This window comes from Anabrus simplex, chromosome 14 (assembly GCF_040414725.1).
Source record: "Anabrus simplex isolate iqAnaSimp1 chromosome 14, ASM4041472v1, whole genome shotgun sequence".
NCBI classification, from domain to species: Eukaryota; Metazoa; Arthropoda; class Insecta; order Orthoptera; family Tettigoniidae; genus Anabrus; species Anabrus simplex.
In genome coordinates this window covers 61,373,369-61,386,496 of record NC_090278.1, presented here as the reverse complement: position 1 = coordinate 61,386,496, position 13,128 = coordinate 61,373,369, and the positions used below count along the sequence as shown (strand labels likewise).

General features: G+C 38.7%; 1 protein-coding gene across 1 annotated transcript in view; it reads left to right on the top strand.

Annotated features, from left to right (window-relative positions):
- The window catches only part of LOC136885333 (pyrethroid hydrolase Ces2a), a 349,005-nt gene that overhangs the window by 48,800 nt on the left and 287,077 nt on the right, over positions 1–13,128 (top strand). The window contains exons 3-5 of the mRNA XM_067157845.2: positions 1,290–1,437; positions 3,660–3,845; positions 12,135–12,325. Of these exons, the coding sequence (XP_067013946.2) occupies positions 1,290–1,437; positions 3,660–3,845; positions 12,135–12,325 (525 nt within the window). The remainder of the gene's footprint in view (positions 1–1,289; positions 1,438–3,659; positions 3,846–12,134; positions 12,326–13,128) is intronic.

Below are 13,128 nucleotides of genomic sequence, written 5' to 3'. Positions count from 1 at the left end.
AGCAAGTCCTCCCTTGTTTGCACTTTACCCTGTAGACTTCGTTGTTTAACCAACCCCAGAAGCAATAATCTAGCAATGTGACCTTGGTGGCCATGCAGCATCACATCCGACACAAGCTCCAAGATAAATTAGACTGAGATACTGTACCACTGCAACAAACGAAGTCCACAAACTATGAAATACAATACTTTCTGCTAAGCCAGCTACGTTAAACATACAATTTTATCAAGAAACGTCACCATGGCAACCGGCTTGGCTACCATGGCCACAATACGGTCTGTATCTCGGAAACTACTGAAAATAAAACATATGTTCATATAATGTTCTCACTTTAGAAGAACCAATACTGTCACCTCTTGTGTATGCCCCTTTCCTCCCGGGATGCTCTGTATACATAGCATAATAATGATACATACAATTTAAAATACCAATAATGTCAATTGTATAAACAATTCAATAATGACCCCTTAACAGAATTCTGCATATGCCAGTGATTATAAAAAATTTCATTGCACTGTTCTAATGAATTTACATTGAAACAAGTATAAACTTACATAGGTGCAATAAAATGAAATTGAAAAAATGAAAATTATGAAATTGTGATGAGAGACAGCTGTAGATTTGTTAAAATTCCTCATTTTCGTATGCCCATTGCTCACAGTAAAATGTTTCGTAAAATTTATTGTACAACTAATTTTATAAAAATATGACAAAACGGGTTGTAATGTTCATGGTAAAATTATTTTATAAAATCCGTGGAAGCATCAGGATGGCCATCTATGAACTAAATTCTGAACCAAGATGTGTACATGCTGCCAAGAATAGAGTTTGAAGCCAGTTTATCTTCTCCTTCACATCAGCCTGGCTTGTTTTCGGCCAAACTTATGTCACAAAACATTTAAGCTCATCAAAGCCTTTAGGCATTTTCAATCGTGAAATTACCAGCGTTTTGCCCCAGTGTAGCAGTGGGCTCATCAGTTGAAATGCTACACCTTTCCAAGACGCCGGCACTAGTGCGCCGTTGAGACACCAATGCAAGCCTCCTATGTAGGACAATGCAGTGACAGTGCGCTAGGGGAAGCATGTGCCTCCACTAATATACATGCCTGCCTTTGGTCTATATAAAAAAATAAGGTTCCTAGAAGGAAATCATTTCATTTCATCGATTGCATAATGTTAAAAACATTTAGGAACAATTTTTTTGATTTAGGCATTATACTGATTTAGTTTCTGATTCATGAACTAAGTAGTTAAAGTAAATTAATCATTCTTCCCAATTTGTTTTGCAGCTCCCTGGAGATGGCGAAGGTCTTCCTGTCCTGGTTTGGATCCATGGAGGAGGGTTTCGTCGAGGTTCAGCCAATCAATACGGAGTGGGGCCACTTGTCAGCAAGAATCTGGTAGTGGTTACCATACAGTACAGGCTAGGCTCTCTTGGTAAGCGGAGTAAATCTCAAGCTGTTATTTGTAGGAAGGGAACATCATAATTAGGGCCTGGATTCTTATGTAATTACATTTATTCCATTCTTTTACTTGTGGACAACTGAAAATTAAGTTGATAAAGATGCTGATTCCCATACGGAACCTGAAATATTTGTCCCGAATGGGTAAATTTATAATACCAATATAGTTGGTCCGTTATTGGACATTATACATTTTCCAGCTAACTTATTCCTGGTTGCCAGTGTTTTGCCCCGGACCAACTATATTGGTATGGTAAATGAAGTGTCGAAGAATTGTGGTTCTGATATGGTTATACCTGTGTTTCATTTTACATATTTTTCTATATCCTTATTGTATTGGAGCCTCCGTGGCTCAGGCAGCAGCGCGCCGGCCTCTCACCATTGGATACCTTGGTTCAAATCCCGGTCATTCCATGTGAGATTTGTGCTGGACAAAGTGGAGGCGAGACACGTTTTTCTCTGGGTACTCCGGTTTTCCCTGTCATCTTTCATGTCAAAAACACTCTCCACTAACATTTCATTTCATCTGTCAGTCATTTATCATTGCCCCAGAGGAGTGCGACAGGCTTCGGCAGCCGGTACATTTCCTCGCCACTAGGTAGGGGCTTCATTCATTCCATTCCTGACCTGGTCGAATGACTGTGGATTTTCATTTTCTTATTAACATTACATATTTTACCAATTATTTGAAGAATGTAAAATTTCAGGGCATAAAGACAACAGGAAGTCACTAGATTGCATGTCAAAAGCCTAGATTCACTTCCAACTCTCTCCATTTGTTCATATGGAGTGAGGGTATATGATGCTGCTGATGGTTTTCCCACCGGGCGAGTTGGCCGTGCGGTTAGGGGTGCGTGGCTGTGAACTTGCATCCGGGAGATAGTGGGTTTGAATCCCACTGTCGGCAGCCCTGAAGATGATTTTCCATGGTTTCCCCTTTTCACATCAGTTAAATGGGGCTGTACCTTAATTAAGACCACGGCCACTTCTTTCCAACTCCTAGGTCTTTCCTATCCCATTGTTGCCATAAGAACTATCTGTGTCGGTGCGACGTGAAGCCACTAGCAAAAAAAAAAGGATGGTTTGCCTGTCAGAACATGACATTAAGCCTTGAGCAGACCCCTTACTTATTTACTTGATATATTGCATTAAAAATGTGGACCCTCTTGTCAATTTATTTCTTATAATTGTACTTCAATACAGAACAAAAATGAAATTTATAGCTTATAAGTAAGTGATGGCAAAGGGAGGAAGGAAGGAAGAAGAAAGATAAAACTGAATAGTAAAATTCTGGAAGTGGTTAAAAGTTCCAAGTACTTGGGAAGTGTGATCACAGAAGATGGAAAGATAAACAAGGAAATTGGGAAAAGAATACAACAAGCAAACAGCTTCTACCAGAGTGTAAGGGGTATTTTGTGGAACCAAGATGTCCCACAGAAATGTAAGAAAGTACTTTATTATATTCAACTTAGTATGAACCCATACTAATCTACGCAGCTGGATCGTAGACTACAACAAAATGAGAGGAGAGTAGAATACAGGCAGCGGAGATGAAATTCCTAAGAGGTATCAAGGGCAAGAAGGATAGAATTAGAAATGAAGAGATAAGGAAAAGGTCAGCAAACTTGAAACTTCAAGACAGGATAGAAACAACAGATCTAAAGTGGTATGGCCATGTGATGAGAATGGGAGAAAAGAGAGTGCCAAAAATAAGCTTTTTCAGAGAAGTTAACAGGAAAGAGACCACGAGGAAGGTCGATTCAGTATGGGAGTGCATAGAGAAGAGGGGAGGAAAACCAGAAGATGTACTTTAAAAAGGAGAAGAGTGGTGAAGAGACAGGCAGCGATGGAGGTCCTTGATTTACAACCTGACCCAGGAAGCTGGAAATGGGAAATGAAGATGATGTTGAAGTAGATCTTTATAGGTGAGGCTATCTTGTAACATGACATGGGAATGTTGTCTGGTGGATCAGCTGCCATATTGTTGGACATAGGTCATGTTGCTACATACTTCTTTCGATTTACCGGAACTCTTCATCTCCCGTGAGTGGAGAGTTCCCCCGGCATGTCGTAAGAGAATCTGTACTCACTCTCGTCTTGTAAGCCCCAAAACATACCTATTGTTCTATGCTTTTCTCTGTAGCGGAGAAATGTACATACTGTATATCTTTTTAATCATGCATCTTTTCCTTGCAGGTTTTTTGAGTGCTGCTATGCGAGAATTACCCGGTAATGCAGGAATGTTTGACATGGTGTTAGCCCTGGATTGGGTTCGAGACTACATCAAGTACTTTGGAGGTAATCCTCTGCTCGTGAAGACCTTTGGACAAGGATCTGGGGCTGCCAGTGCTATACTACTGTGTCTGTCAACAATTACAAAAGGTAAGAAGGTTTAATCCACTTCATATTCACCATCATCTTGAATCACAGAGCCTCCATGGCTCAGGTGGCAACGCGTCGGCCTCACACCATTGGGTTCCGTGGTTCAAATCCCAGTTATTCCATGTAAGATTTGTGCTGGACAAAGCGGAGGCAGGACAGGTTTTTCTCTGGGTACTCTGGTTTTCCCTGTCATCTTTCATTCCTGCATCACTCTCCAGTATAATTTCATCTGTCATTCATTAATCATTGCCACAGAGGAGAGCGACAGGCTTCGGCAGCCGGCACAATTTCTATCCTCCGTTCCTGACCTGGTTGAATGACTGGAAACAGGCTGTGGATTTTCTTCATTATCTTGAATCACCTCCAGTTGACTCGGTATGGAGTATAAGGCACCTCTATGCTGTCCTGATCATGACCTCTCTGCAGCACTTCTTTCTTGGTTTTGCCATAGGTCTCTTCCTTCCACCTTCCTTTTAAATTCCCTCCTTGCAGTAATGTTTGCTAGCATCCTCTTCATGAATCCAAACTGTAAACTGTAGTATTAATGCATCTGAATTCTTAAGGTACGTGTGAATTTGTATAAAAGAGGGTGTTGTAAATTTAAGCTAGTAGTAAGCTCTACCTACAGTATTGTAAGCCATAGTGTTAAGCACTGGAAATACTTAAGTTGTGTGTGAATTTCTATCTGATGATGCTGGATTTAGAATGTGAAATCTAGTAGTAATTCTTGTATATTTTCTTGCCATGGTATTGCTTGTTGTACTCTTGTTGTTGGGTAATTATATTTTAACTTTACTTTATTATCACACCACTGTAAGTGATCATTGCCACTGGGATAATAATAATAATAATAATAATAATAATAATAATAATAATAATAATAATAATAATAATAATAATAATAATAATAATAATAATAATAATTCCTGAAGCTTGTTGAAGAGGAGAACCTCTTATGCCCCCATCTTCTCATTTGTTTCTTTTTGTTTTTTACAATTTGCTTTATGTTGCACCGGCATAGATAGGTCTTATGGCGATGATGGGATAGGATATGACTAGGAGTAGGAAGGAAGAGACCGTGGCCTTAATTAAGGTATAGCCCCAGCATTTGCCTGGTGTGATAATTTGAAATTTCTCCTAAGAATAAAACTCTGTCTGTTCCATTACACTAATTTATATCCAGGATGACCCAATAAATGTACTCTCACAGTGCTAATTAACCATGAATGACCACTCTTCCCAATTGCTGTCTATTTACAAGTCTCTCTTCCTTATGGCTCAGTAGGCAGTCTGACCCTTGCTATTATCTGGGGACACTAATCCTTACTTTCACTTCCCCAAGTCCAGTCACCTCACACAGCAGCTGGATTTGAAAACAGGGCTACGGGCTATACAACACAGGATGACTATTCCTTGGTTCGACTCCAGAGACAGGCCAGTAATTCACACAGTCACATGCAGTGAACAACTAAACAGCTCAACAGTATTCAACAACTCACAACAGCAAATATTAACACAGGTCCATTTACCCTCACACTCATAATAGCGGCTTCCCTCGCTGACCGCGGCGATCATCAGTCCACAGAAATACACAAATACGCGGTACTCTTTCAGATAGTACACAGTCTTCCATTCCACGCATCTTCAGTCCAGCCACTCTCTGAACACTCTGATACAAACAACCACAGCTCGTCGTCCAACACCTCTGTCGCCCCCAGCCCAGTCACCGAACCTCAACACACTGAATCTCACACCGACTCCACCACGGAGCTCAACACTGACTCCAAGTCCGGCACCAACACTGACCGACTGTCCGCGGCTAGCCTCCCTTTTTATAGCTCGGGTGATGGGAACCAGAGCATTCACGAGGTGGTTAGAGGCAGAATATTCCCGTTGAATCTCCAAGAAACTCACAGGTAAGCCAGCCGATGAGAACAATACACGGAAAGTCTGGCCCCACCCCACAAGCCAGCTGGGAGATCCGCCAGTCGACCGAGTCATTAGCACCTTCCTGGAAGTACCGAAAGGGACTTCCACGAGGCCGGCACGTAACACAGTAATTAAAATTGAAAGGACTTCTCCTCTTTGTGAAACATACTACCTGACTTTTCACATCTTTAACCATCATACCATCACCTGCCATCCATCTCATAACATTTATTTGCTACTCTATGAAGTATAACATCATCTGCAAAATGCTGTATCTTATTTAAGCACAGCACTTTTTTTCTGGAAAAAAGTTAACCGGTACTCACTCAACCCATTCCAAGCATAGAATACTGGAGTTAAAGGCTACAGTTTCTATGGTGTCATGTATTATACTACCACGTAACTGGTTGCATTAAATTAGTTAACCCTCAATCGGGCGCGCTCTTCCGACGAACACTCTCGGGCGCGCGCGGTCTTTTAGACCGCAGCGATTATTTTCATAATTTATTGTACGGCCTTGGAATCTAATAAAAATGTTGAAGTTTAATACTGTTGAAAGTAAGTTTACGTTTATTTAGATAATATTTAAAACAGGTTTACGTACTCAATGACCGCATTAGAAAAATAAAAACTTGTTGAAAATTGAGTTGATTCACAAATAAATTTTGAAGGCTTTGAAAAATAACTTTCCGTTCTATTTATTTTGTCTGGTTTGTAAAATGGAAGCTGTTTGAACTAGATATATATTTATCCTCCCCTTCATCCATTGTCACTGTAATATTTCTGGCATGAGTAATCATAAATTAAAACACGTTTTTTTCAGAAATATTTGTATTTCAAATGATAAAAACTTCTAATTTTACAGCATAACTACCACCTTTGTGAAAAACATGTATATGAGAGAGTTATACATTATTTTACGTATATTTGAGTTCATATCCAAGTTCAGTTTTGCACTATTTTCTTTATGTGAACACACTGAAGAATTATTGTCATTGTTTTAACCAAATATTGGTATAGTCGACAATCTCTTGTACAATATCGTCTGGAAAAAATAGCTCACAGGTTTGAATTGGAGTTTTAACATTCCTGGCTAAACCTTTAGGCCCTGAAAGGCGTGTTACAATATTATGACCTGGTCCACGACCAGTCCTTGCGAATGTTGTGTCCGTACACCATTCTGTCTTACCGTCCTTGTCTGTCAAATTCACTTCAGAAACACCAGCACCGCATCCGTCATCACCAGATAGCTCACTATTTGTATCATGGTCACTAACCTGAAGATTGTCAGTTTCACCTTCAAGAAGTAAGTATAACCACCTAATCGATACTTTATTAATGCCTCAGGCAAAATGAATAAAATTAAAACTTACAGGACATGTTTCGACCACTTAGTGGTCCTCTTCAGCTGTATAAATAAAGAACTGGAAAGAAAAACATTATGACAATAAGCACAAATAAAAGTTCTTTGGAGACTCCTTTGATAAAAATGGAGTTCATCAGAATAGGTCATCTTGCCTCTCGTTCTTGTTTGGAAAAGATGTTTATTCTGCGCTGTCTAGAGGGTCTGACTTTGAGCGCGACCTGGTGAAGTAACGATGTGATACAGTTTGACAGTTCATGGAAAGCTCTGGAGAGAAGGGAAGTAGAGTTTTATCGTCATCTAAAATAACATGTGAGGGAGGAGGGAGATTGGGCTGTGCTTCTGCGATGTCGTGTTTGATTATATCTCTTGTTCGTCTAGTCTGTTTCATGTCATATGAGAATATTAGCAAATACTTAGAATATGACATGAAACAGACTAGACGAACAAGAGATATAATCAAACACGACATCGCAGAAGCACAGCCCAATCTCCCTCCTCCCTCACATGTTATTTTAGATGACGATAAAACTCTACTTCCCTTCTCTCCAGAGCTTTCCATGAACTGTCAAACTGTATCACATCGTTACTTCACCAGGTCGCGCTCAAAGTCAGACCCTCTAGACAGCGCAGAATAAACATCTTTTCCAAACAAGAACGAGAGGCAAGATGACCTATTCTTATGACCTCCATTTTTATCAAAGGAGTCTCCAAAGAACTTTTATTTGTGCTTATTGTCATAATGTTTTTCTTTCCAGTTCTTTATTTATACAGCTGAAGAGGACCACTAAGTGGTCGAAACATGTCCTGTAAGTTTCAATTTTATTCCATTTGCCTGAGGCATTAATAAAGTATCGATTAGGTGGTTATTTATACTTACTTCTTGATTAAACATCGATACGGTCATGAAATGGACAACTTGTAATAGTTTCACCTTCATCAACACTTTGTGGCTGCTGTCTGGAAGTATCTTCTGCTACCTCATCAACTTCTTCCAATAGACATGCTACCGCTTTGTCTCTGTCTTTCAAAAATGTAGTTATTCTTTCACTTTTTTCCTTTTCAACACTCTCTATCAATAAATGGATCCTTTCCTCTTCCGCAGGATCCATATTGAGATGTATATGCACACGAAACTAAACGAATGTAGTAAAACACAGCCGGGCGCGTACTGGTCACAATGACCGAGACACAAGTTACACTAACGGGCGCATCAGTGTAAAAGACCGCAGACTGACTCAAACTTCTACCTTCCTGTCTACAGGGTGTCTGAGGAGGGACTACCCTATCAGGTGGCTAGATGATCCCATGGGGGAGATAGTCTGGAGGAGGGGGGGCATAGCTGACCTTCAGACGGATTCCTTGACTAAAACTTTGAGAGGTCGGTCGTTTAGACCGCTACGCGCCCGATTAAGGGTTAAAAATTAATTTAAAAGTGCACTGTAATGTCTAACCCAATGTATAGGCTAAAACACAACTCAGTCTGATCTTCACATTAACTTTCAGTCTTTAACATAGGTAACTAAAATGTTGGTAAAAATAAAGACATGACATTAGTACCTTCTCCATTACAGTAACTACTCAATTGGACCATGATGCTGTATTGCTCTTCGTGTCGGTCGCAAGTTGTCTTCCTTTCAGATACCATTAGTGTCAAATTAAGTTCATTTGCGAGAAACTACGTTCACATTCAGAGGTAGAAATGAGAACGCTGTCGATAGTGTTTACAAGTGGTAGTAGTGACGATGACATTTTCTTCTCAACAAGGAATACACGATAAACTCTTAGAACTTGCCTGTCTTGAATCCTTAATCGCCTACACAGATTTTGTACTTCAACTTTACCAAAAGTGACACTCTTCTGAACATTATCTGGCCAACATTCAGGATACAGTACTTTTGTCTATTCTGGTACTTGTGTCTCTTCTTTTGTTAACAGACGATTTTCCATCCATCTTCTTAAGCTGTCATAGAACATTTCAGGATCAAGAGAACTTTTTGCATTGGCAAATCGCCATTTTCTCTCTTCTCCAGGGTAACTCCCTTGAATTTCAAATCTTCAGCTACCCTTCGAGCTTCATGATAGGAGGACCCACTATTAAAATTTCCTATCTTCGAACAGAAGAATTTGCCCGGATATTACTTTATGAGGCTTATAAAGTCATATTGCATGCTTGTAGTTCAACACTGCATTCTGACAAATGTTGAAGATCATGATCAAGAATAAAATCAACATTCATACTTTTTTAAGAGACCATCATACATATTATCTGCACACCTTTTCTGGATAGATTTACACCCTAGTGCTGAATTGGTCGACCTCGGCAATCTTTGAGATTCGTACTGGCAACCTTTGAAACACAAACTATGAATCGCTTATGCATCGCTGTGTGACATCTGGCGTACACTTTACGTACTAGTATTGTTGTTATTTACACAGCAAAGAATTCACTCTAGGAATAAGATTTGCATCGAGAAATGTTATATAATGTGTGTGTGACACAGTTGTTGGCTTAAGATAATAAAGGTTTAGCAAAATTCATATCGATCGATCATATTATCAATTCAATTCAGATTTTATTTCTATTTAGTTGGCAGTACTACTGGAACCAGAATTGCTCCCTCCTTACTCCTCAAACCCGTACACAAATCTATCGATAAAAAGTGCGCAGATAATAAGTCTTTCACATTCATCCTGTTTTGCTCATCCAAAATGAAACACTTCTGCAACTGGAAGCTACCCAACAAGTATTTAGAATTCTTCCAATGTGGTACAGCTGATCAGTTCCCATATTTTAAGAGTCAATCATGTACAGTCGAAAGAGTAGTCCTATTGAACAGGATCGATATCATATCCTTTATGGTATCGACCATAACTGTGAATGAGAGTTAATCTGTCGACACATGCTGATGCCTTAAACTTACATCAAGCGTTGATGGCATCACATAAGTGGAGACACACTTTTAAACAACAAATTGAAATGTTCACAATTTTTACAATCTAAAGTTTACTGGACCCCCTTCTTAACCTTTTAAGTGCTGAGTTATCAGTTGATTGTTTGGCACCTAAGTGCTCAGTTTTTTCATTTTTATGTAAAAAGTTTTGTAGAAGCCTCAATTTTTAACTTATCAGTGTTGTGATTAGCTTAAAATGTTTACAAATGTTGGTTTTTAATAAATATAAATGCAAATGGAAAATCCTTCACTTATATTCAATGTTATTTTGAGAGAAAACAAAATTACACAATTGTACCCACTTTACTTTATACAAAGTAAAGAGCCCACAATAAAATTATTTCTTAAGATCTGTAGGCAACTAATACATGTAACTCCTTACAAGTACATAAGTTGATATTTTAAGGCACTTTCTAAACCTGGAATGTGGTGGCAGCTCATTGTTTTCCATCAGTTTTTTGTGATATCAATTTGTTTCATCAACAACCAGCTGCACCAACTCCATTGGCTCAAACGTGTGTTTTTTTTTAATCATTGATTTTGGGGTTGTCATAAAACACTACTTGGCTCCCAGAGTCTGTTACCGTTACTTAAAAGTCTGGTGAAGAAAAGTCATCCGTCCGCAATGAAAATTGTGATGAAATAACTTTTGAAACCAGTGTTTTTCTTCTTTTGTTTAAAAAGAGGCTCAGTTTACAATATTTTAAGCACACTCCATATCACTGTCACTTGGAAAATTGCTTAATGATTCATTAAAATCATTATCTTCATCATCATTTTCCGCTATGGTTAATAACTAAAAGATTCTTTGATCAAAAATAAAATCTCTGTGAGAGCAACTAGCTTGTTGTTCTGCCATGCTTGTTTATTATATCACAGATGAACTCCACAAAAGTCTATAAAGAGCTCTGTAAGTTACTTCCTAGAGCTCTAACCAGTGATCAATTAGTTCTACAGAATGTCCAACAGATGGCAGAACATGCCAGAGATCGAATCTGCACTCGAGAGTGAACCTGGAAACTCAAAATTTAAAGTTCTCGCGCACCATCTATAGACAGACGTAGCCATGCTGGACCAGCCCTGTCAGCCCGTCTATAAGTGGGCGTAGCACTCTTCAGGTTAATCGTTAGAGGATCAGAGACAGACAGATCGACCGAAGCTCTTCAAGCCACTAACATGTGTGAATAATAGATATTTACACATAACCTGACTCAGCCAATCCCAAATTGTGGTCCACAGACACCTGGGGGGCAGCAACGACACATCGATAATCTAAGGGGTCTGCAATAATAATGTAAGTTACAGGTACACACACACACACACACACACACACACACACACACACACACACACACACACACACACAATTCATAGATCATTATACTAAATTTAGGAACATATGTCTTCACTGTTGTATAACTTACATACAGTATATTTTGTAATTCTTGGCCGATAAATTGTAGTATCTTGTGAAGATCTTGTATCACAACTATACGTCTCTGATCAACTTTTGGGTCCATGACATCCCCTATGCCCTACATTTTCTAGAAAGAAAAAACTGCGTTTAGTGCTTTTTGTGACAACATACCTGTGTGAGGGTACCTTTTCTGCTCTCAGAAAAGTGAAAATGAAGTACAGAAAATGAACTAATGTTGAGGCTGATCTTCGGGTGATTACGCTTGTAAAACGCACCACAGTCTGGATCTCCAAAAATACTTACAAAAATTCACGTGGTACAGTTGTTGGATCAATGGTGCATGTTATAATTATTAGCCCAGTGTCAGTTTCCTTTTTCTCGATTATCACTCTATCTGGGAGCTAAAGCTGTCAACTTTACATAGTTTATTGTTCAGACTTTTGTCCTCAACATGGCTTCAAGGAAAATTACTGGAAGCTTTATGGTTCAGGCAGAAGAATGTCATCCTCTCACCACTGGGTTCTTAAGAGAAAAATGCCATAGAATTTTGTCTTACTTTTGCCATAGGATATGGGAATAATAATTACTTTTATTTCGGGAAAATGAAGAATGTAATTTTTTTTCAGGTTTGCTGGGTGGAGTACTGGCATTCAGCGGGAATGCCCTCTCCACATTTGCCATAGATAACGATCCTCTCGGTACTGCTCGAGACTTAGCAGCCCTCAACAACTGTCCTGTGAGCCCCACGATTGAGTTGGTGCGATGTCTGCAGCAGCTGCCGGCTGAGAAACTCATCGAGGCTGACTCTGGTTTACAGGTATGAGCTATTTCAATTCTAAACTTCCAATGGATGTCATATTAATATCCAAATTTTGTATTCTATTCCAGAAGTTTTCTATGCTTTCTTCATGTTATCATTTAATCTTCATTTTTCTTGCTTTATGTTCTCATTGTTTTCTTGAATTTGTTTAAATTCTATTAATAATGCATCAAGTTACTTAATACAATTGGATGGCACTATGTATCCCTTGGCCAAGCACAATTTTTTCTTCTTTTGATTACTCTTCATCTGGGAGCTAAAACTATCAACTTTATATAGGTTATTGTTCAGACTTTTGTTCTCAATGTGGTTTTATGGAAAATGAATTTGGACCAAACGCCAACCACTCAATTGTTAAATTAAAGTTTTGCATCAAGTGAGTAACTACCATTTCTGGGTCTGAATTACGCATCATTTTATGCTGGATGCTGTTGTTATGTAGAACATTATTTTGGAACATTTTATATGAGCAATTTATCCTGTAATACTAACATCTGAAACCTTCTGTTCCCTTTAGCCATAATATTGAATGTTTGTGAAAGATGTCCATAGGCAAATATGATCAGTGTAACACATAATGTGGTATTTGATAGAATATAACCCTGAACTTAAAAAAAGCAATAAAACTTGTTTTCAAAGTACCTTATTCTAGACTGCACTGAATTTTTAAAGTTAAATTGAATCACTAAAGGACAATTGTATTGGTTAGTATGTGATGCAAAATTTAAAAAATTAAAATAAAAGAGAACTGCATTAAAGCATCAAAGACCAAGCACCATTATCTCAGATTAATCATTATC